This window comes from Protopterus annectens, chromosome 3.part1 (genome assembly GCF_019279795.1).
Source record: "Protopterus annectens isolate FY-2018-M chromosome 3.part1, PAN1.0, whole genome shotgun sequence".
Classification (NCBI taxonomy): domain Eukaryota; kingdom Metazoa; phylum Chordata; order Ceratodontiformes; family Protopteridae; genus Protopterus; species Protopterus annectens.
The window spans coordinates 114,545,164-114,568,840 of NC_056732.1; the positions used below are offsets into that span (position 1 = coordinate 114,545,164).

General features: G+C 40.4%; 1 protein-coding gene across 1 annotated transcript in view; it reads left to right on the top strand.

Annotated features, from left to right (window-relative positions):
• Positions 1 to 23,677, top strand: part of LOC122797638 (coiled-coil domain-containing protein 178-like) — a 1,250,322-nt gene that overhangs the window by 1,052,856 nt on the left and 173,789 nt on the right. Inside the window, exon 8 of the mRNA XM_044066183.1 lies at positions 1,545 to 1,765. Coding sequence (XP_043922118.1) covers positions 1,545 to 1,765 — 221 coding nt within the window. The remainder of the gene's footprint in view (positions 1 to 1,544; positions 1,766 to 23,677) is intronic.

A 23,677-nucleotide genomic window follows, 5' to 3' on the forward strand; every position in this document is an offset into this window, starting at 1 on the left:
TTATGTGTTTTTTTTGTTTATGATGTGTTTTAAAAATGTGATGGTTTTATTTAGTTGTATAGGATCAGAAGAAGCAAATTGTGAAAGCACTTGTCCTTTCATCGAATAAAAGTTTTGTAAGTGAATGAAGACTTCACCGTGGTTGTCCAGTGATTACGTTTTGTATGCAGTTTTGGATTTATTTACTGGACATTCAGCACGTTCTGGTGATTTTTTTCTATTGTTAAGTTCAAGGTGCTCCAGAGATCATACAATGGGAACCAAAAGGGACCCCATTCTCTGTGGTTCAATAAGTCCAAGCTCTAACTCTATGATTCACTTTCTGACAAGGACAACTGTGGCATAAATGGCCCCTTTAATGGATGCCAGCCTAGGAGTGTAGGGGGTCCACAAAATCAGGGATACTGTGGCCACTTTTTGGACATTAAGCAACAGAATCCCTGAAGGTCTGCTGATCTGCTCAACGGTGGAGGCAGTCACCGGGCAAAGCCCGAGTGATTAAACAAAGGCAACCGTGGGAATATCTTCAATATACCGCATCCATGGAGTCGGTTATTGCTGTTATACAATGACATTATTTAAGAAAAAAATACTTACTTTTCTTAAATAATGTCTTTGTATAACGGCAAATTGCTATTCTTCCGCTGGTTGTGGTATACTGCTTCTGCGTTTTGATGTACTGCGCATGTGTATGGGACTTGCATTCTCATGCATACCCAGTACATCAATGCTTTGAAACAGAAGCAACGGAGACAAGAAAGTCTCTGTTGCTCCGTTTTCTCTCTCTCTCTCTCTTTTTTTTATATTGTAAAAAAAAAAAAAAAAACGGTTTTGGGGCCATTTATACCAACAGAAAAAAGTCCAGGCGACCGGACCTTTTTCCGTTGATATATTGTGGGGTTTACAACGGGCATGCTGGTTGGAATGGCCAATCAGCATGCACGTTTTCAAATATTAATAAGGAGACATTGTATAATTACGTATAACTAACAACAGGGTGGTGTCCCAGATAGAATATGAGGGCTAAGGCATGTAATGTAATAAGTAATCTGAGGAAAAAAACTTAACATTTTCCACTCATTTTCAAAGCACCTGCAATGTGCTGTCTTTTGCATCTGTGCTGCAGAGCCTAAGTACTGTGTATGCTACTTCACAGTCACTAATACATTGGGAAATTCTGCACCAGTGTACCAGATTGGAGAAGATATACAATATCCTAAGTTATGACTAAATGCTGATGCATATCTTTCTCAAAGATCTGCTGTTAAGATGAGTAGTTACTTGGATGTTCTTTCCAAGACACTTCTCTTGTTGCCATTTTTTTCCATTTCTGTCACATTGGATGTCTAGAAATGCATAGAACAGATGGCATAATTTATAATAAATAGTAAAGATGCATTTTCTTAGTACTTGTTGATAAACTGATTTAATTTATTGTGATGAATAATGCTTGCTATATTTCTATTGATATTGCAGTTGTGTACCACTGTCTTTTTAATTATGTTTTGCTATTTAATGAAAAAGTGATTCTTTATTGTTGACAGAGCATGAAGCATGTGCACGTGATATCAATGAACTACAGTGGCATATCCGTAACAAAAGACGGCAGTTAAAGCAGATGCAAGACCAAACAGCAAAAGCAGAGTTGCTAAATGAAAGACTGCTAGAAGATATTGATTTTGTGAAGAAGCACAGCCCTCTAGTGGAAGAAAAGGTGGAACTTGAGCACCATGCTCTTGATGAACTAAAATTAGCACAAGATCAGGTATCCTACAATACAAGAGCCATTTTTTTATTTATTTTTTTGGTTAGCCGAAAGACACAAACAAACAAACTGTAATTGTTAACCTGTTTTGATGTTGGTTATTTGATTGTTTTTAGTTAAGGCAGATCAGTCCAGAATTTTTACATTTTTTTTACTTGTTAGAAACAGAAGCAAAATGTGCCCTGAAAATGATCTCACTGTTCACTACATATATTAGCATAAGGTTTTGATTAGTATTCAGTGTTCAAGTTACTGTATTATTATGATGTTTGTAACAAACACTTGAAAATAGTTCATCTAGCAAGTAGCCTCTTGTTATGATTTGTTAGATGTGTAACAAAATACTTTAGACCAGAAAGTGTACAGAGTATATTTGTCAGTGTATTAAAGAGAGAAATACTGCATAGCAATAACGTTGGAATTCTTTTGAACAAGATCATCCTTATTTGAGTGCAATGATACTTGAATTAAGCATGAGGTGAGCACCTGAATAATGTTCTGTATGTGATGATCTGATGCAAGGAAGTTCATCCATATCAACAGCAGAACTAAATGTCATTTTGTATTAGGCAGCTTAGCATAAAACGTTTTTTCAGGTTATTAACACTTTCCATGTCCCCATAATGTTTAGCAAAACTGCTTTCTCTCTAGATCATTTCTGCCACATGTTGAAATTATAGTATCAGAGAAATGATCCCAGACTACTCTAAACAAATATTACTTTTGTGCACAGAAGATTGACGTTAGTAACTAAATTTAGATTATTATTACTCTTTTCTTTGACAGCCATTCCGATCAGTTTTCCTGATTAGACCATTTCAGTTTTATCTTTTGTGTTTCCTTTTATTTTTTAAGAGGTTTGCAGTTTATAACTTCTTCTCCCTAAACTTGGCATTTTTTTTCACTTTGCCCTTCCAGTTATTCAAAACATGTTACTGTAATTCCTGCTCCTTGCTGCATGCTGAAGGTTTTCACAGTTGGTGTTACTGTTTTTACTTTGTTTATTGTTTTGGAGTTGTTAAAACATGAAGAGTAAAGTATTTAAAAATGCAAACATGGACAGAATATTCTACTACAGGATAAATATCCTTTATATCTTTAGAATTTAGGAGAAAAGCATTTTTTCTTCTGCTTGTTCTATTTGTCAGTTGTTTACTTCTACAATCTTTAGCTACAGAAGAATTACGTCAAACTTATTTAGAATATAACCAAGGTGACCAATGGCCCCAGTTTTTCCAGGACAGTCCCAGTTTGGAAGTCTCTGTCCTGGAATCCCAAATGTTGTCTTTGGGATGCAGAAATGCCCCGGTTTAGTCTGAATGGTTTCCGGCATTCGTAGTGCTGCTTCATTGAGTGAGCCAAAACAAAAACTTCAGGCAGTTTTGTCGACGACAACAGATTCTGTTAGGTCCACAGCCATAATATAGACAGGGCAGGTGGTGGGAGAGTTATATTCATGATAAGAAGAGGAGCTCCTTTAGTAGTTCAAGAAGAAAAATATAAGCTGGGCAGGTATGTCTTGATCTGTATCTATTGGATGGCAGACCGGATTATTTTAGCAAATGCTTACTGGCCCCCAAAAAACAAATTTAAATGAAATACAAGTGTTGCAGACTGTTAGGTATGCAAACCTCTTGATGCTGCTGCCAAGGATCACTCTCACTCATCTCTCTCTCTCTCTGACACACACACACACACACACACACACACACACACACACACACACACACACAGTCACTTCCTCATTCATACATGCATTCACTCACACACAATTGCTCTAACACACACAGACACTCCCTCAGTCATACATGCAATCACTCACACATCACTCTCACTCTCTCCCAATTTCTCACACACACACTCATTTCGTCATTCATACATGTATTAACTCACTATTGCTCTCACTCTCTCCCGATCTCTCACATATACAGTCTCTCGCTCTCACTCTTTCTCTCTCTCTCTCTTGATCATACCTCTTAACCATACTTCTCAGATTTTCTCAGAATGTCCAGATTTTTGACTTATATTTTAAGTCTGTTCCTCATAAAACTTGTGATTTTCTTGTAAGTCATTAAGGGTTGAAGTCACTAAATAATTAGATGTTTGAGCGTCATATCCTTCAGGTAATTCATGTTAACACAACACCTTTTATTTTAGCAACTTTTTAAGTTTATATTAGCAATATTTTAAATGTATCCATATTTTTGGGCCTTTGTCCCCCCATTATTTTTGGCCTTGTCCAGATTTCTTAAGAGGTATGCTCTTAGCTGTACAGATTTTTGCAGAATGCCTAGATTTTTGCTTCATATTTTTGGTCCATTTTTAAAAATGTTTTTCTAGCAAATAGTTGGCAAACCATTGAGCGTTTAAGTCAGAAAATATTGACAGACATTTGAGTTTCAGACTTAATACCTTTCAGAAAATTTGTGCTAATGTAAAACCTGTTATTCTGTCAACTTTCTAAGTTTGTAAAAGCAATATTTAAAAAGTGTCTCTATTTTTGGCCCTTTGCCCCTCCCCCCATTATTTACTGCCATGTGGCCCTTTCTCACCCTGTATCACATCATGTGGATTCCATGGAATGTGTTCTGCGTAGCAGACACACTGGTAATGAACAGAGAAGAAAATGATTTTCTCGGCAAATTACCCATATAGTCAATTCCCTTGGCGTGCATAGCATACCTCTCAACTGTCCAGAATGTCCAGCTTTTTGCCTCATATTTTTGGTCTGCGTCTGATCCATATAAAAATTAGGGTTTTCTGGTAAATCACTGAGGACTGAACCAACTAAATAATGTCATACTTTTGAGTTGTAGGCTTCATATCCTTCAGAAAATGCATGTTAACACAAAATTCTGTTATTCTAGCAACTTTCTAAGGTTAGAAAAGGAATATTTAAAATCTGTCCCTGTTTTTGTAAAGATGTCCCCCAGAATCTTTGAATTTAGTGTTGCAAGGCATGTTCCACATGTAGGACAAAGGGATTAGTGTAGGGCTGTAGGCCTATAAATAGGCTGCAGCGTAAGTGTCCCTGTTTAGGTCCTGTAACAAAATGGTCACCTTGAATATAACATGACTCTGCATCTGATCGTGATGGAGATTCAACCTCAAATATTGCTTCAGGGTCAATTCCCATGAGTCTCCCAAACATAAAGATAGGGAAAAAGCATAAAACTGAAAAAGTGAAAGATGCCTTTTTAGGTCTTTGGCCTAGGAAACCTGCAGGGACTGAATAATGTACTTGTATTCATTCTACTGCTGGTGTTTCTAAAATTAATGCCAAAGAGGTATTTGATGCGTCTCTTATAAAACTTCTTAGACCTGATAGTGTGATAGTTTTTTTGTTAGATTCAGAGATAGAAAAACATTTTATATAGCCCACCTAATCATGAAGGGATTCACATCTAGATCAGGGGAGGTCATCGTGGCTCTTTACTCATCCCTCATCAGGCCCATAATTGAGTACAATGCCCCTTTTGGGATGTGCCTTACCAGACACCTGCAGCAACTAGAAAGACCCCCAAAGTACCTCACCAAGAGGATCAAAGGGCTCAAACAGATGCCATATGCTTCCCCGTTAAAGAAACTCCAGCTCTACTCAGTGGCATACCGTCTGCTCAGAGGTGATCTGTGCCTGACGTATAAAGCCATGTCCAACCCGGAATTAGTGGACATGCTGCACCTCAGAAAATCCAAATCCCATCAAGCTATGCGCTTGAGAGACTTGAACCTCAGCACTGAAATAAATAGGACATGCTGGAGGGACAGATTCATAACCCAGTGGCTCCCTTCACTCTGGAATAAAATCCCAGTCCAGGTTAGACAGAGTCCCTCATTGACTCTCTTCAAGAGGAATCTTGATGAGTGGATGGGAGATGGTAGGTTTACCCCGGGTATCACTTCTGTGTCACTGTTAGACAGAGGCACAGTATACTAACCTCGAAAAAGGGCATAGCAAAATTCATTTAAAATGGGTGGCAAAAGCCAAACACACTCTGGCTAGGCTTATAAATGCCCTAGAGCAGATAGCCTAGTATGAACCTATGAACCTATAAGTAGAATTTTGAGCTTCAGACCATCTTACAGCAAAATCTTTCAGATGTTATTTTGTACTGACTATTAAAAAATGACAGTGACTTTTATTAATATCAAACAAAAGAGGTCTCTTGCCTCTTTATTAAGTGGACATGAGACACTTCTTTACCTTCTACTTTAGACAGAGCATTCAATGACTGTCTTTCTGATACGGGTCCTAAGGAGGCTGGAGTCATGCCACAGGGTGCCGATGTCATCACAGAAAGATCTGCAGGTATCAGCTGTGGTCTTGATGTCTGGCCCACAGCCCTTGAGGTTGATTCCTTTGACATCGACTCTGCCTAGATGACAACACCATCAGTGACCTTCTAGCTGGGGGGGTTGAATTTAAACTTTGTGGGCCAGTCTTGACTCCAGTAATATTGGTGTTGATGTTAGTATTGGCAGGGTTGGCTTTCTGAACATTGGGTTCTAGACTTTTGATGTCAAGCTTAGAGTTTACAGGTATGTCAGCTCCATTGTTATTTTTAGAGTTTATAGGTATGTCAGCCTAATTGTTTTTAACACTTTTATTAAATTATCACTTAAGACATAAGCAAACATACATTAACAGAAAAGAAAACAAACTATTTTAACATTTTCCATTTAAATACAATATACATCACATATATTTTCTTTGCTACTATCATCAGTCCAATGTTACAGAAAATTGCTCAGTTCCTGTCTTCCCTTAAGCCTCACCCCTCCTCCTCTTCCTCCTGAATATTATTATAAATGTATTATTCCCACAATTTCCATTTACTTCTGTGTAAGTTGCTCCTTCCCTTTTCTAAAGATCCCTCTTCCAGTTCTTTTATCTTATAATATTCAGTACATTAGATAATTTTGGAGTAGACTTTGATTTCCATTTTCTAGAAATTGCATTTCTGGCATCCAGCAGAATTCAATTTAATAAGGCCTTACTATGTCTAGGCAGATCAGATCCTGTATCCCAGCTCAGAAGAATTATTTCCTTACTTACAGCCATTTGCTTACTCAATATTTCTAATAGAGTACTTTGTAGGGATTTTTTAAAAAGTTGCCAACTCATTCCACTATCAGAACATATGATCTGATATTGTTAATCCTCGTTCATTCCTTACGTATGGGTATCGGTTCCGACCACGGAACCGAGCCAGCCATTTTGCAAGCTCGCGTCAGCTTCAAACTCTCGAGCTAAACTCTTACCCATAATCTCCCTCTCCCTGTTACCTCAGATTTCGTTTGCCGCGTTGCCATTCGGTCGTGTCAAGCTGCTTCTCTTGAGCTAAGTACAGTTGTTTGTTGTTTAATAACCATTTATATTACTTTTCTGTCAGAAAAGTTTCTATTTCTTTGTGTCTTACTCTATCCCATCTAGCGATCATACTTTATTCAGGTTTTTCTTCTCTTTTCTCTACCTTTTTACCACAAGGTATTTTCCCCTTACCATCGTTGGTAATCCTTCCCTTTTTCTCATACCTTCGGGTATTCTTTTGTACCATTGCTGGTACCCTTTTCTGCTTTCTATTTTAGCTATTATGGCAGATAAGAAAGGTAGTCTGGGGTTTAAACGGTGTTCTGATTGTGGACACAAACTAACTACTTCTGATACACACTTTTTGTGCGTTTATTGTTTGGGGGCGTCCCACTTGTCTGTTGACCTGCACTGTACAATTTGTGAGAACTTTTCAAATAGAACCTTGTTGGAAAGGAAAAACAAGCTGTTACTGAAGGGACTTCTATCTCCCTTTTCAGAGGCTCTTTCTGGGTCGGAGGCCTCAACCCATCCTAGAGCCCATAAGAAAATCTTGGATGTTCCTACCAAGGCTAAATCTTTGCCTTTGTCCCCGGCTGGGGACTCCCACCAACCAAAACCTAAAAAGGCTAAAGTTTCAGCTCCAGAGCTCACTCAGTCAGCCCCAGTGCTTTCGGTGTCTAGACCTTCAGCACCGAGGTCTTTGGCTCCATTAGTGAACTCGGCTACATCTTCTCCTGCAGCCCTCACTATATCGGCACCGAGGGGCTCCTCGGTTCAGACTATTACCACTGTATTGGCACCGACCGTTCAGTCGGCGCAGACCTTGACCACGTTGGCTCCGAGATCTTCCTCAGAACCGACACCTTTATTGTTGACTCCAGTTTTGTTGGTCCCCTCTTTGGTACCGATCCCTGTGTTGGTGCAGACCATGACCTCAGCACCGATGACTTCTTCAGTGCAGACACCCGTAGTCCAGTCTCTCTCTGCACCTTTTTTCTTGGTGCGGACTGGTGAGATGGGCACCAAGTTTGCCTCTTCTGTGGACAGACCTGTTTCTCCCTCAGTCTCTGTGAGGTCCACTAGAAGCCTTTCCGAACACGATGTGTTGCGTCTTGTGGATCAGGTACTCTTGGCCAGAGGTATCCCACCCCCCAGGAACTATCCTTCCTTGGGAGGTGATCACCTGTCTCCAAAGACCCCTTCTTATTTTCCTCTTTCATTGCCTTTGAAATCCATGGATATAGCAGAGTTTTCCCCTTCTGCGGTTCCCTTTACGGATCTCACTAAGGAACTGCAGTTGCCTTCGTGGCAGGAAAGTTTTGCTATGACCCAGGATGTCAGTTGTGACATGCATAGTTTGCTGCTCCACAGCCATCCAGGGACTCTGGGTCAGCAGGCTAAGCCACTTAGGGGAGGGGTGACTCCTGTCCTAGACATTCACTCCTCTTCAGGTGGACCAGCCTTTCAACTGATGTAGAAGGCTTTTTCTGCTGCTGGTGATACTGGACTGTCTATCCCTCTGCCCTCCTCTGGTACACTGGTTTCACAAGTCACACCAAGCGGACGCTGGGTGCAAGGGCCTCAGGACATATTCCCACAGGAAACCCCTTTTCTACTGTCTTCCCCAGCTTCTCCCACTGAGGAAGTCCACCGGAAAAGTTTGTGTAAGAGGAAGCACATGGACTCCACAGAGGAGTCCCTTACTGAAGACACAAATTTTGATGTGGGGGAAGGACCCCCTCGGTCACCCTCTGAGGTATCCTTTGGTGACATCCTCAAACTCCTGAAACAGAGAGGTGACTGGCAGTCCTCTAATCCGACCTCTGAGGAATCTGTGTTCCTGCAGGCCTTTCGCGCCCGGCCCCCTACCTCCTGGGTTACTCCACCTGCCGATGAACTTGTCTGGCTTATCGTACAGCATGCTTGGAAGGCTCCTGTCACCGTTGAAGCTATTCCCTGGAGGCCAGATAAGATTTTGTCCCCTCCTGCTACGGATCTCCATTGATCAAAAGGTCTTTCTGTGAATGCTTTGGTGGTGGCGGCCGCAACAAAAAAGGATTTGGCAGAAGAAGAAAGCTATACTGTCCATCCACCTAACAAAGAGTCCCGGACCCTGGACAGGATAGGGAAGTGCACCTTTGCATCAGCAACCTTTACTATCAGGTCCCTGAATTATATGGCACACTTTACCAGGCTTCAAAGGGATCTGATTTCTGAGCTCTCTGAAACCTTGGCTGGTGCCGTGTCTGATGAGGTCTGTGACAAAGTGGCCTCTCAGCTGGCCACCAGTGAGTCAATATCTAACTCCTCTATGTGACTGATATCTCACACATCAGAAGGAGCAGCTAGAGCAGCAGGTTCAGCTGCGGTCTTGAGACGACACGCCTGGATGGGCTTGTGCAATTTCGCGCAACCCTTTAAGGCTTCCTTTCTTAATGCTCCCACTGAGGCCTCCACGTTGTTTGGACCCAAAGTTAAAAGCACACTGGCCAGATTTGAACAGGACGGTAAGACCCTTTCTGCCATAGGTGTCTGTTATTCTTCCCCTCAACGTGCTTTCTCCCGAAACCAAAAGAGTGGGAAGATATGGTTCAAGAAATCTCAGGGTCCTTTCCGTGACACACAGGCTGAGTTCTCCCCTAGAGGCAAAGGGGGAAACTCACAGGGAAGACGCTCCTTTCGGGGCAGAGAGGGTCCGCGTAACCAGGGTTCCAGGGATTCTTTCCCTGGCCAATACTACCAGCGCTCCTGAAGAGTGGCCCAGCTCCTTTCCTCTGGAGGTGGTTGGGGGACGTTTCTCCTTGTACCCTTCTGCCTGGCTAACCATCACCACCGATTCTTGGGTACAAAGGATTATAACCAGAGGTTATCATATCCCCTTCGATCTTTGTCCTGTCCCTTCAAAAAACTTTCCCAACGTTCCACCCAGTCAAAGGGAAGAAGCAGCATTAAAGATAGAAAAGCTGCTAAGAGAGAGAGTCATCCAAATAGTCCCTCTAGACCAGATAGGATCCGGATTCTACTCAAGACTATTTTTGGTGCCAAAGAAAACCGGGGACTGGAGACCAATTTTGGATCTCAGTATATTGAACAAGTTTGTGAGAGTACAAAAATTCCGGATGGTCACAATACAGTCTATCCTCCCGCTTTTGCAAAAAGATGATTGGATGTGCTCGATAGATCTTCAAGATGCTTACTACCACAGAAAAGTGGACAGGCTATCAAGAATATTTCTGCGCTTCCGTGTGGGAGCCAGTCACTACCTGTTCAGAGTACTGCCCTTTGCACTCTCTACAGCCCCCAGAGTGTTCACAAAGTGCATGGCAGTTGTCACAGCTCACTTGCAACTTCAAGGATTCCAGGTGTTTCCATACCTAGACAACTGGCTCATTTCGGCCCCCACCCGACATCTACTGGAAGAAGCCCTGGCATACTCTCTCCTTATTGCGCAAAGCCTAGGCATAACCATAAACTGGCAAAAATCCAATCTCACCCCATCTCAGTCGACAGAATTCATAGGGGTTATCTTGGACACAAAGAACTGCAGAGCTGCCATTCCAGAGCACAGAATTTTAAGGATAAAGCATCAACTGATTCCAATCCTTTCAAGGGATAAATCCATGACTCACTCAGTTCTACAGCTGTTGGGTTCCATGGCAGCCTCCATCACCATTGTGTCCCTGGCCAGGTTTCACGTGAGGCTTCTACAATGGCTACTGCTCACCCAATGATACCCTTTTCAACATCCTCTTTCAGCCATGATTCAAGTAACCCACAGGTGCAAACAGGATTTAAATTGGTGGATGACACACAATCTGTCACAATGGTCTTGCCCTTTTCCCCCCAGCAACCCAAGGCCACAGTGATCACGGATGCCTCCCTGTTGGGGTGGGGGGCTATGTCAGGGACAGACAGTCCAAGGCACTTGGTCCGAACTGGAGGCCCATCTGCATATAAATCTTCTAGAGCTGAGGGCAGTGCTTCTGGCATTGCAAGCATTCCATCCCCTGCTGCCATCTGGGACAATTGCGATTCAATCAGACAACATGGCGGTGGTCTGGTACATCAACAAGCAAGGTGCAACCAAATCTTACCCCCTTTGTCGAGAGGCCATGAGGATATGGCAATGGGCGATGGCTACCAACCATTTTCTTCTAGCAACGCACATTCCCGGGAGTTCCAACATGATAGCAGACAGACTCAGCAGGTGCATTCTTCAACCTCACGAGTGGTCCCTGAATTCCTTGATAGCGGTGGAGATCTTCCACTGCTGGGGCCATCCTTGCTGTGACCTCTTTGCATCCCCAACCAACTACAAATGCAGCAACTACTTTGCCTTGATTCCCCCTCCGGGACACTCGTCCAGGGATGCTCTAGTCCACGATTGGCCCTCGGGTCTTCTTTACGCATTCCAACCCTTTCCCCTCATTCCCCAGTTTCTGAAGAAAGCCCGTCATTTGAAGAGCAAGGTGATCCTCATAGCACCATATTGGCCTCGACAGATTTGGTTCCCCTTCCTTTGGCCTCAGCTACTAAATCGACCATGGATTCTCCATCCAACCCCGGAGTTGATCTCACATCCACAGAACCTGATTCATCCCAGCTTGAACAGCCTGAAGCTCACAGCTTGGCTACTCCAATTCCCTTGATTGCCAGGCAGAATGATCTTTCTTTACCAGTACGTGACATTCTCATTGCATCTCATAAGTCCTCCAGTAGAATTACTTATCCGAGCAAGTGGAAAAGATTTACCTGTTGGCTGAAAGATAAACAAGTAGATCCCTTCTCAGCACCAGTGTCGATAATACTAGACTATCTGGCCATCCTTTTCCACTCAAGTCTATCGGCCTCTACCATTAGAGTTCATTTGGCTGCAATTTCTAATTTTCATGAGGGTGTCCAAGATTCCTCTCTTATGTCCCACAAATTGTGCAAGACCTTAATAAAAGGTGTGAATCATCTAAAACCACCTTTTAGAGAACCTATTCAACCATGGGTTTATCATTAGTTCTACAAGCTCTGACAATGCCACCTTTCGAACCAGCCTCTTCTTGCGACCTCAAGCATTTGTCATGGAAAACCTTGTTTTTGGTCGCCATTACTTCTGCCAGGCATATTTCTGAGCTTCAGGCTTTATGTATCAAGAGTCCATACTTGATTTTTCATAGAGATAGAGTGTCTCTGAGAACTAATCCATCATTTCTGCCAAAAGTGATCTCTGAAATGTCCATTAATCAAACCATTGAATCGCCAGTTTTCTTTCCCAATCAATCAAACAGAGGAGAGTATTGCCTACATACCCTAGATATCCACAGACAAATGAATTTTTACTTAAACAGGACTAGGTCCTTTCGTAAATCTGACCAGTTATTTTTGGCCTTTTCTGGACCTAGATTAGGATCTGGTGTTGCTAAGGTCACATTAGCTAGATGGTTGTAGGACTGTGTGACCTTCATTTATACACAACGTAATATCTCGTTGCCTACTACCATGAAAGCTCATTCAACAAGGTCAGTGGCAACTTCTGCTGACTTCCATGCCAGAGCTTCTTTACATGACATCTGTGCAGCTGCAACTTGGGCTACGCCTCATACCTTCATCAATTATTACAAATTGGATTTGGCCTCCAGGGGAAGAGCATCTTTCGGTTCTATGGTGCTCAGGAATGTCCTTCCATGAGAGCCTCCCAGGAATAGAGGTAGCTGGGGACTCTGTCCCATAGGTAAGGAATGAACGAGGATTAACAATATCAGATAAAGAAGTTATGTCTTACCTTAACGTTCCATCTGTGTTGTTGAGCCTCGTTCAGTCATTACGACCCTCCCTCCTTCCCCCTCCTGTGGTTTCTAGTGGATCTCACCATCCGGTTCTCTTAGGTTATTTGACCAGAGGTAGCCTCTACCTTCTTTGACTTGCAAACTCAATCTGAGGTAACAGGGAGAGGGGGATTGTGGGTAAGAGTTTAGCTAGAGAGTTTGAAGCTGAGGTGAGCTTGGAGAATGGCCGGCTCGGTTCCGAGGTCGGAACCAATACCATATGTAATGACTGAACGAGGATCATCAATACAGATGGAACGTTATGGCAAGACATAACTTCTTTTTCCCAGTTACCTCTTTCTTCTCCATTACACCTCCAACATTTTCTATTTACCTGGGAAAAAATTCTTTGAAGTCTGCATGGGGCATAAAACTACTTATGCAAACACTTCCAGGGAAAGATTCTAAACCTTCTGGACTTGGTTGCATACTTAAGAACCATACACGTCTTCCCATTGTTTTCTTGTAAATTGTTTTTTCAGTCTCTCTTCTCAATCTTTTCTAACCTCCTCTGATTGATTCTTATAGTTGTCTTGCAATATTTTATATGCCCTACTAATCATCTTTTTTAACAGCTGCATCTGTTCTCGATTCAACAAAAACTCTTACCATTGCAGGTCTTTCACTTAAAATCCCCCTATCCCTTTCTTTTTGCCTGTACTCTGAGATCAAGCTTTGGAAGGTGAGGTAACACCATTGATGCAGAATACTTTGTATATGCCACCTTCTGTGCCTGTTCCCAGTATGACATCAACCTTGCAAGGATACATTTTTTTGCCTGGACTTTTACCCATTCACTGTATTATTCAACAGGACAGAGGGGCCAGAAGCCTTTTGCAAGATCTATCCAAGATATCTAGACTAATGCAGGCTTCTTCATCATCCTTGCACTTATCACTTTCAAGGTCTATTAGGAAACATAAATGTACCAAGAAAAACTTTGATTCCCTCCAAGAGTCTTCCACTCCTGCATACAATGTAAACAAAGAAGAGAGGAAATACTAGATGATGATGATGAAGAGCTGGAGATGGTCCACAGAGCCCCTTGACTTCTCCGCAAAGGATTCTGCAGGTGCTTTCTCTGCCCCCTACAGTTTTTCTGAGTGGTCCCAACTATTGGTAAAATGGTACAGTTGTTTTTTTAAACTTTTTGGCTAAATGCTAATGCCTTGGCCCCTGTCCCATGGAGATCAGACAAGATCCTCTGGCCTCACAAATACTGGACCTGCTGAATAGGGGCAACTGAGCTCAGTTCCATTACTGTTGTGGCTGCCCTTAAAAGAGCTATCATTTGTAGATTCCTGCTGTTTATCTCATAAGCAATCAGAGATAATGGATAGGTTTCAAAAGCACATTTATGCAACCTCCACATTTTCTTTGAGGGTAGTAAACTGTTTTTTTTTCAAGTTGAGGTTCCATTGAGAGCCAGTGGATGAAATTAGGTATTCACTGGATGAACTGTTAGAAGGACAGCTCAAGGTCCAATTGCATTCAGAGATAGCTGTTACGCATTTCACCATGCAACTTAGTCACATTTCACTGGCTGGTTTGACAAGGGTAGCAAACGGGGTCATAGCTCTTCACTGATTTGCCTGGCTGTACCTCACAGACTTTGCTAAGGACTCTGAGGTAACCTTCATCAATGACCCCTTTGATGGCTCTGTTGTCTTCTTGCCATCAGTGAATACTTACCTGAAGAACTTGTAAAAAGAGGATTTCCTGTATTAGCATTAAGTTCCAAACTCCAAAGTACACCTTTTGTAGGATGTAAGAGTCTGTGTAATCTCTAGTTTCAGAGTTGGCCAGCAGCAACAGACCATCCAGAAATCTAGAAAGAAATAATGTGGTCATGGAGACTTTCACAATGCTTACCACCCCAGAGGCTGGAAAAGTTGGCAGAAGAAGGGATATTGAAGTTCATTTGGGGGGAAGAATGCAGCTAATTTATGACATCTTGCTCAGCTGGAGGCACTCAGGGTCATCTCTTCCTAAACTTGCAAATGTGGATGGCCATCATGCAGGGTAAGTTGATTTTGACAGTTATATCCAGAGGCTGTACCTTTCCCTTCTGTCTTCTATCATGTTCCACAGTTTTCTCCTTGCCTGATGTCCCACCTTACTAAGAAAGGAATGAAGTGCTAAGCTTTGTACAGAAAAGAGCCTTCCAGATAGTTCCAGCAGGCCAAAATTATCAGGTTATTACCTTTTTTTAGTTCCCCAGAATATAAAGGACTTCAGACCAGCATTGAATTTGAGTAGCCTAAACAAATTTATCTCATAAGAAACTTTTGGGAAATCATTATGCAATCCAGCTATTCCATGTCTGTCACCTTCCACAATGCCTCTCTGCACATGAAAATTTTCCAAGGAATTCAGGAAGTTTCTACTCTTCCAGATAACAGCCAGTCATTGTCAGTTCTGGACTCTCCCATTCAGTCTTGCATCAGCCCCCTGGGATGTTCAGCAGATGTATGCATGCAGTTGTAACAAACTCGAGGTTGCAAGAGGTAAAGGTGCTTTCTTAGCTGAACAACCAGTTTTCAGCAACTACAATGCAAAACAGGTGGATTTCTGCTCAGGAATTTCTTCTGAGTCTCTTACAATTTGTGGCAGAAACTGTGAAATCTGCAATGTCCTGGTCAGAACCCTTTCAAAGCTGATATTTATAGGATGTATCCTGGGCATTCTATCTTTTGGACAGGAACCTTTTATTACAGATTTTTTTCAAATGATTAAGCGTCAGAGAATGAGCACACTTTTATTTCTTAGGTCACTGGGTCTAATGGCTGCAGCTGCATACTTGATTCCCTTTGCCAAGCTGTACCTGATAGTTCTTCAGTGGACTTTAGGTTCAGTGGTCTCCATTAACAGATCCCATGATCAACATGTCATGACTTTCTGGGCTTACAAGTGACATCTCAAGTGATGGCTTCACACTCAAAACCTTACTCTGGACAGTTCATTTTACTATTTTCACTCATGTAGTGTCTGTTACTTGGGTTGCTACTGCCCTGTGGTGGTAGAGAGGCATTGTCAAAAGCAGACTGACCACAGTGTATGTTACCCACAGATGTCAGTGTTCTGGAGATGAAGGTATCCTCTTCATTGTACATACATTTCGGTGCTCTAGCTTTCTACACTGACAGACAATGTGGCAGTGATTGGTCTGGTATCTAAACAAGTGCAGGGGGGGGGGGGCATGACTCACTCTACCAGGGGAAGTGAGAGTATGAGAATGGACTGTGTCAACAGGATGCTTTCTGATCATCAGTCATGTTGCTGAGGAAGCTACATTTCTGTCTGACAGGCTCATTCGTTGCTTACTTATACTTCATAAATGGCCCCTCTGCCCATCAGTAGCACAGACGTTGTTTCTGTCATTGGGGAAGCTATTTATGACTTATTTGCAAACACGAACAACTTGAAGTGCAGTAATTTATTTTGCCTCATCTATCCTTAGGGAACATTGCAGGAAAGGTGTCAGACACATCCTTATTCCAAAATTCACACCAGGAAGCCAGGCAGAGCAAGTCCAAAAGCATTCATGTTGGCCCATTTTGGCATCAACAGTTGTGGTTTCCTATATTCAGGCCTCCCCTTCTGGAAAAACATCTGCTGACCCAACTGCCCAGCAAACCTCATCCAGACATCCACTTCCTTCATCTAATTGCACCGTTTCTCTAGTTCCAGTAATGAAAGAATCTGTTCATATCTTGACAAGGTAGTCCCAATTCATATGTCTGCCAAGAAATCTAATAGAAAAATGTACAAGAGTAAGTAGGCATGTTTTTCAATATGTGTTACTTGTCAAGGTTTAGGTATCTTTACAGCTCCATTTCACACAGTCCTTGACTATTTTTACTCTGATCTTTAATTCATGATTAAGCTACTCTTCAGTTAAATTGCATTTTGCAGCCATTTCCAGTGTTCACCTGTGCTTTCTTTGCCATTATCATCTTTGAAAGTATAAGGCCTTTTTAGAGGCACTTTCCTTATCAGTCCACCTTTTAAGGATATTGTCTTTCCTTGGGATTTGTATTTTGTTTTAGAGAAACTGACTCTTCCTCCTTTTTGAACCAGCTGCTACTATAAAGTTGACGTATTCATCTTGGAAAGCACACCTTGTAGTGGCTGTTTCATCAACTACAGGAGTTTCCGATTTGCAAACATTATGTGTCAATCCTAAATATTTTTACTTTGCATAAGGATAAAGTACCATTGTGTGCAAACCCATTGTTATGTTTATGATAACCATATTAAATTAAATGTCAGTGCATCTGTTAAACTATCTGTATTCTTTTCTAATTTTGCTAACAGATATGGACTTGATCAAATTCTTAAGAAAGATTCACAATTATCTGTGTCCGTTTCTTAAAATTATTTGAGCTCTAAAGTGGCCTAAGTTACACTAGACATATAGTTGACTGTGTTAAATTTTGCTATGAAAAACACACAAATGTTTGCCTTTTGTACTTGGAATGTATTCAACCACAAAAAATGCATCCTTACTTTATATATGTGTGGCAGCTATGTGGGCTTTATTAAATACTTTTGTAACAAATTGCAAGCTGGATGTGACCTCTAGATGTAGGGCTTCATTTGGGCCCACAGTTATAATAGCTATATTCCTATGAAGGTGACCACCCAGGGGAAAAAGCTTGATTCTGGGATTCAGAGAGATTCTCAGCAGTAGTACTGATGGGATAACATGGGACTGACTGCCAGTTAGTATAATGGTGAGAATCTCTCAAACCACTCTGAGAGACACCTCTTTAGTGGATAATTACCATATCTCTGAATCGAATATTGGGCTGTCAGACCTGATTGTGCTAGTGTTCCTCTTACCTGCCCATCCATGCATTACATTTAAATAGACACTTTCCACTACACATGTGCTCAGATACACACACACGCACACACACACGCACACACACACGCACACACACACACACACACACACACACACACACACACACACACACACACACACACACAGAAACTCAAATGCAAACACACACAAACACACACACACACACACACACACACACACACACACACACACACACACACACACACACAAACTCAAATGCAAACACACACACACACACATCTTTTATATACTTACCTCCAGAGCTATATAGAGGTACATGCCTCCCCCACTTCATGTAACTGCATTTCTGCCCCTGCAGATTGGTGTATAAACACACACCACACACCACACATACATACACAAGGATGGCTCCACAATATCTACCCATAGATTGGTTTCAAAAGACAACATGCATAGTTTCCTAACAGCGTAATAAATAACATTTGTGGATTAGACCACTTCGTCTGAAAAAGGCAGGATGTCTCTAACTTGAAATAGTACGTGTATGGCATTGCCCATCTGCTAACAAACAAGTAGAGGGGTTTGAAGCAGATGAAATGAAATCCTATTAACTCACACAGGATAAAGGCCAGCTGTTCCTGTTTTCCACTTCATCTATTTGGTATTCTTGGATTCTAGTAAGTGGGAGAACAGATAGGTCAGCAAAGAAATGGGGCTTAATGGCCATGGAGAGATTTGTGGACCAAAAAGATAAAATACAGAAGAATGTATTACTTTCAGATATTGGAAATCATTTATCAGTCAATCTGTATGTATTAGAAAGCAGTATTTAACTGTTAAAGAACTTATTAAAACATTTAATATGTGTGACCTGTGAGGAGCCCTCATAATGGCATATGCCATCTTGAGCAAATCCAAAACTCCAAATGCATCAAGAATATTTATTGCTTTATACTAGTTATTTATTTATCTGTTTAAATCGCATAAAGTTAATTTGTTATTTAAAAATAAAACATATATGTAGATCGAAGTGTATGTGCTGTGTCTTTAAGAAACATATCAAGGACTGAGCCTGCACATATAAGTATCGGGCACTTGCTATTCCCAGTGCCATTTTGAGACTGCAGCCAGAGCGTGAGCATGTATGATTGCAGTAGTTATTTTGTATAGAAGTTACTTAAGTTAAAGTCAATAAACTTCTATTATGATGTGTTTGTATATAATAAATTGAAAAACACAAATAATGGGCTCCTCCACTAAAAGATTTGATAGCATGCACCCTAGATATGTATTCCAACACATAGTTAAGGGACAAGTTTGCAGAATATCTAGACTCTGCACGAATGAAAACTCCTTTGTTCAGGAAGTAGACTCCTTGAAAAATAATTTTCAAGCACAAGGCTATAGTAAAAATTTACTGAAAAAAGAAATGGACAATAGCAGATTATATAGAAGACAAATTACTAAACCATGGTTACATAGAGGTAAAGAACTGTCAAACAAGGCAGATGCATAAACTCACAATGGGAATGAAGGTTTGAAAATAAGTTTAACATATAGCAATGATATAGGTGGTATATGTAATATAATCAGAGACAATTGGAGGATTCTTCTGACAGATGAGAATATAACAAAAGTTGTAGGGACACAGCCTAGATTTATCTTTAAAAGAAATAGGAACTTGAAAGATATTTTGTGTCAAGAACCCATGCATACCTAATTAAATAATCAGGCTATTAAGAAAAAGGGAGCGTTTCCATGTCAACACTGTAAATTCTGCAGGCACATCATGCAAAGTAATTGTTTTATACATCCTAGGACCAACAAAAGTTATTTTTTGAATATGTATGTTGTTGTGTCTTTCGGCTTTTCCCGGTTAGGGGTCGACACAGTGGAACTCCGGTCCGCTAATGATTGGCAGTAGATTTTTACATGCCGAGTTGCCAGCCCTGACGCACAACCTTCAACGAAGGTATGCCCATTCATGCATGTCTCCACACAGAAGACGCTCTAGCTGAGAATCGAACAGGACAACGTCTTACTGTGAGGTGACAACGCTACCGCAGCACCACCACCGCAGATTATATGTATGCTGATTGTATTACGCAAAATGTTGTCTATATTGCGAACTGTCAACAGTGCACTCCATATTATGTAGGAAAAACAAATTGCAGACTTAAAGTTAGAATTTTTAAACATCTATCAAATATAAGGCTAGAAAAAGAACAAAATGCACTTTATAAGCATATAGAACTACATAATGATCATATGTTTGCATTTATGGTTATATGTGTTGTAAACAGAAGTCAAAAAATGGGTGACTTAAAAAATGAAACTGAATACAAAGAAATGCAGTGGATTCTTAGACTGTGAGCTGACAAAGCTCCAGGATTAAATGATGTTGTCCCTTTAAAACCAGCTCTAGAAAAAAGTAGGGTAAATTATTGATTTTCATTGGCTGTGTTGTATTATATTAGTTACAGTGTTTTTAGTAGTTTTATCATCTGATGAAGAGATTTACCCGAAAGCACTTATGATACTGTTTTTTATTGTTTTAATAAAGTGAAGTTTAAGAAAGTGAAGTTGCTTCATTTACAGCGAGGTAGTACCTGCCTTATATTTGATTTGTATTTAATAAATCTGCTTGAACAGAACCCACAAAGACTCTTCTATTGCCTCCAAAGTAGGAGAGCGACTGTTCCTTTTGTGAGTATGAGGTGATAGTGAGTATACTCTGTTTGCATACAGTTAGCATCTGTTTTTAAAAACATTTGACTACATTGGCATTTAACAAGAGGATATGTTATTTTTGGGGGAAGGGCTGCTGAGATTAGAAGGCATGGTTGTTTTGGACTTTTTTTGTCTTTTTTTTTAATTGAATGTATTGAGATACATGGGAGTGGTCATTGGTGATGTTAGTGAAACAGTATTAGGTTATTAAATTTAACTCATTCCTATGCACTTCAAAGAACAACCAGTACTGAGGCCTAGCTGCCTGGTATAGAGGGATGAAGCCTTGACTATAACCCAAAGAGTGTGGCTTGGGCTATGGAGGAGTGAGTGTTGATGAAAGTCATAAGTTAACATCTGGTCACCCATTCTAGGGAGATGTAAACAGAATATATTACTGTGCTGCTAAATTAATAACTGATAAAATTCTACCACAGGAACATAGGGTAGCGAGGGAAAAGAGGGGGTGAAAGTGAATACCATCATGGAAATATCGACTAGAGAAAACTATAAAGCAACTAAGAGAAAAAGTGCCATTGTTAGAAGATTATAGAAGAGGGAACAGATCAACAAAAATATTAAGAAAGATAGATGTGATAAAAGCAATGCGCAGTATTAGAACAGACCAGGATCTATTATTCACTACTGGAGATAACAAATTAAAAATTTCAAAAATTTCAAAAACAGGCGGAATGACTTAGAAAATACGAAGATAAATATAAGGGAAAAGTACAAAATAAGCAATTTACTGATGACCCAGAAAGGTTTTATAGAGAATTGGGAAGTAAGGCAAAAGGAATTGATAGACCGCCAAAAAAAGAGGAAGTAGATACATTTTGGAGAAATATCTATGAAGATCCTGTGGAACATAACAAAGATGCTAAATGGATAGAAGAATTAAAAGAAAGAATAAGAAGTTTAAAGGTACAGGATATGAAATGGGATGAAATAACAGCTAAAGAGATTGAAACAAAGTTGAGAAAAGCCTCTAATTGGAAAACCCCAGGCCCAGATGCAGTACCTAACTTTTGGCTTAAAGTATTAACTTCTTTACATGAGGATGTAGCCGTGAGTAAGAACTATTTATATGCACACCCCGAACAGACACAGCATTGGTTAACAACAGGAAAAACAATGCTCTTACTTAAGAGTGAACCTGCAAGCTACCCTAAAATTATAGACCAATAACTTGTCTTCCAACGACGTATAAACTATACATGGGGATTGACGCCAACAGAGTTTATAGTCATTTAGAAGAAAACTCAATTATGGCAGTAGAACAAAAGGGCAATAAAAGAAAGTCATATGGAACAAATGATCATTTGTTGTTAAATGAAATTATAGTGGAGAACTGTAAGAAAGGGAAGAATCTAAGTATGGCATGGATTGACTATAAAAAAGCATTTGATAGTATCCCACATTCAGGGATAAAAGAGTGCTTAAATATGTATAAGGTACATCCTACACTGATTGATTACATTACAGTAACCATGAAACAGTGGCAGACCACTTTGCAATTAAGCCATGATAAAGGACAGATTATTATCCCAGGGATAAAAATCCAAAGGGGGATATTCCTGGGTGACTCCCTGTCACCATTGCTATTTTGCCTTGCCATTAATCCATTAAGCTGTTTACTTAACAGCTTAGGTCATGGCTACAGTTTGGCTTCTAAAAAATAAAGTTTAGTGACTTTTCATCTGCTCTTTGTTGATGATTTAAAACTGTATAGCTCATTAGATGAGGAACTGAAAGCACAGCTGCAGGTTGTCAAAACTTTTTCAGATGATATTGGAATGTCATTCAGCCTTGATAAATGTGCAAAAGCAACCTTTAAAAAAGGAAAACTGCAGCACCAGGAAAATATCAGTTTGGGACAAGAATGTGATATAAAAGAGTTTGAGCAAGAGGGACTGTATAAATACTTGGGAAATGATGAAGGATCAACAAAAAACATGAACAAATGTGAATAAAGCTTAGTAATGAATACTAGAAGTTTATAAGACTTAAATTGATCCTGAAAACAGCACTGACATCTAGGAAAAAAGATCCAAGCCATAAATCAATTTGCTCTTCCTGTCCTTACTTATAGTTTTGGAGTGATTGATTGGCCCCAAAAAGTATTGGATAGATTGGATATTAAAACAAGAAGGATGCTTCATGCTCACCAAATGATTGATAAAAATCAGTATACCAAGATTATATATTCCCCATTCTGAAGGAGGTATGGGTCTCTTTGAAATTGATTACATGTATAGATCTGCAGACGTGGGACTTCACACATATTTACTGACCTCACAAGATCCAAATGTAGTGAAAGTTTTGAAACATGAGGAGAATAAATCTAAGATGACATCTCTGCTTAATATAGCAGAAGCAGATCGACATCAAGCAAGAATGGAAATCAAACCAGAAGTGGATAAAAATCAGACAGCAGCTGAATGTGCTAAAAAACAAAAGAAAGAATATAAGGTAAAGGACCAGATGAGAAGGCAAGAAATGTGGAAAAAGCATAAATATAGTTGCAAGTATAGAAAACTTCTGGAAGAGCCTCATGTTGATCAAGAACAAACTCAGGAATGGTTAAGGAGAGGTGAATTCACATCAAGAAATGAAAGGTCAATACTGGCAGCCCAAGACAGTGGATTACGTACACGCTGATTTACAAAGTCCATTGAACATGTGAGAGAAACAGATATATGTAGGTTTTGCAAAACCGAATTAGAAACAGTCACACACCTTGCTGCTGGCTGCGACTCACTAATTGCAGAGGGACTGTACACTGAAAGGCATAATAATGTGGCAAGACTGTTACACAGGAGATTGTGCAAGCATTATGGTATCAAAGTGGCTGAAAAACACTGGAAACATGAGCCACAAAGAATAGAAAATGATGAAGTTTATATCACATGGGATCACCCAATACCAATAGTTCAAAAGATAGATGCTAGAAAACCAGATATAGTGGTCCAGGAAAAGAAGACAAGTAGCACTGACCATTGAAATCGCCACACCCAGTGACTACAGTGTCTTGTGTACAGAGAGACACAAAGTCATAAAATATTGACCTCAGGCAGAAACGAGAGACATGTGGAAGAAAGATACCCAGAAAGTTCCAGTAGTAGTAGGAGCAACTGGTCTTATAAAAAAGAATTTACAATCATATTTAGATATGTTAGCAATTTCTGTAACATCGTACGAATTGCAGGAGGAGTCATTAC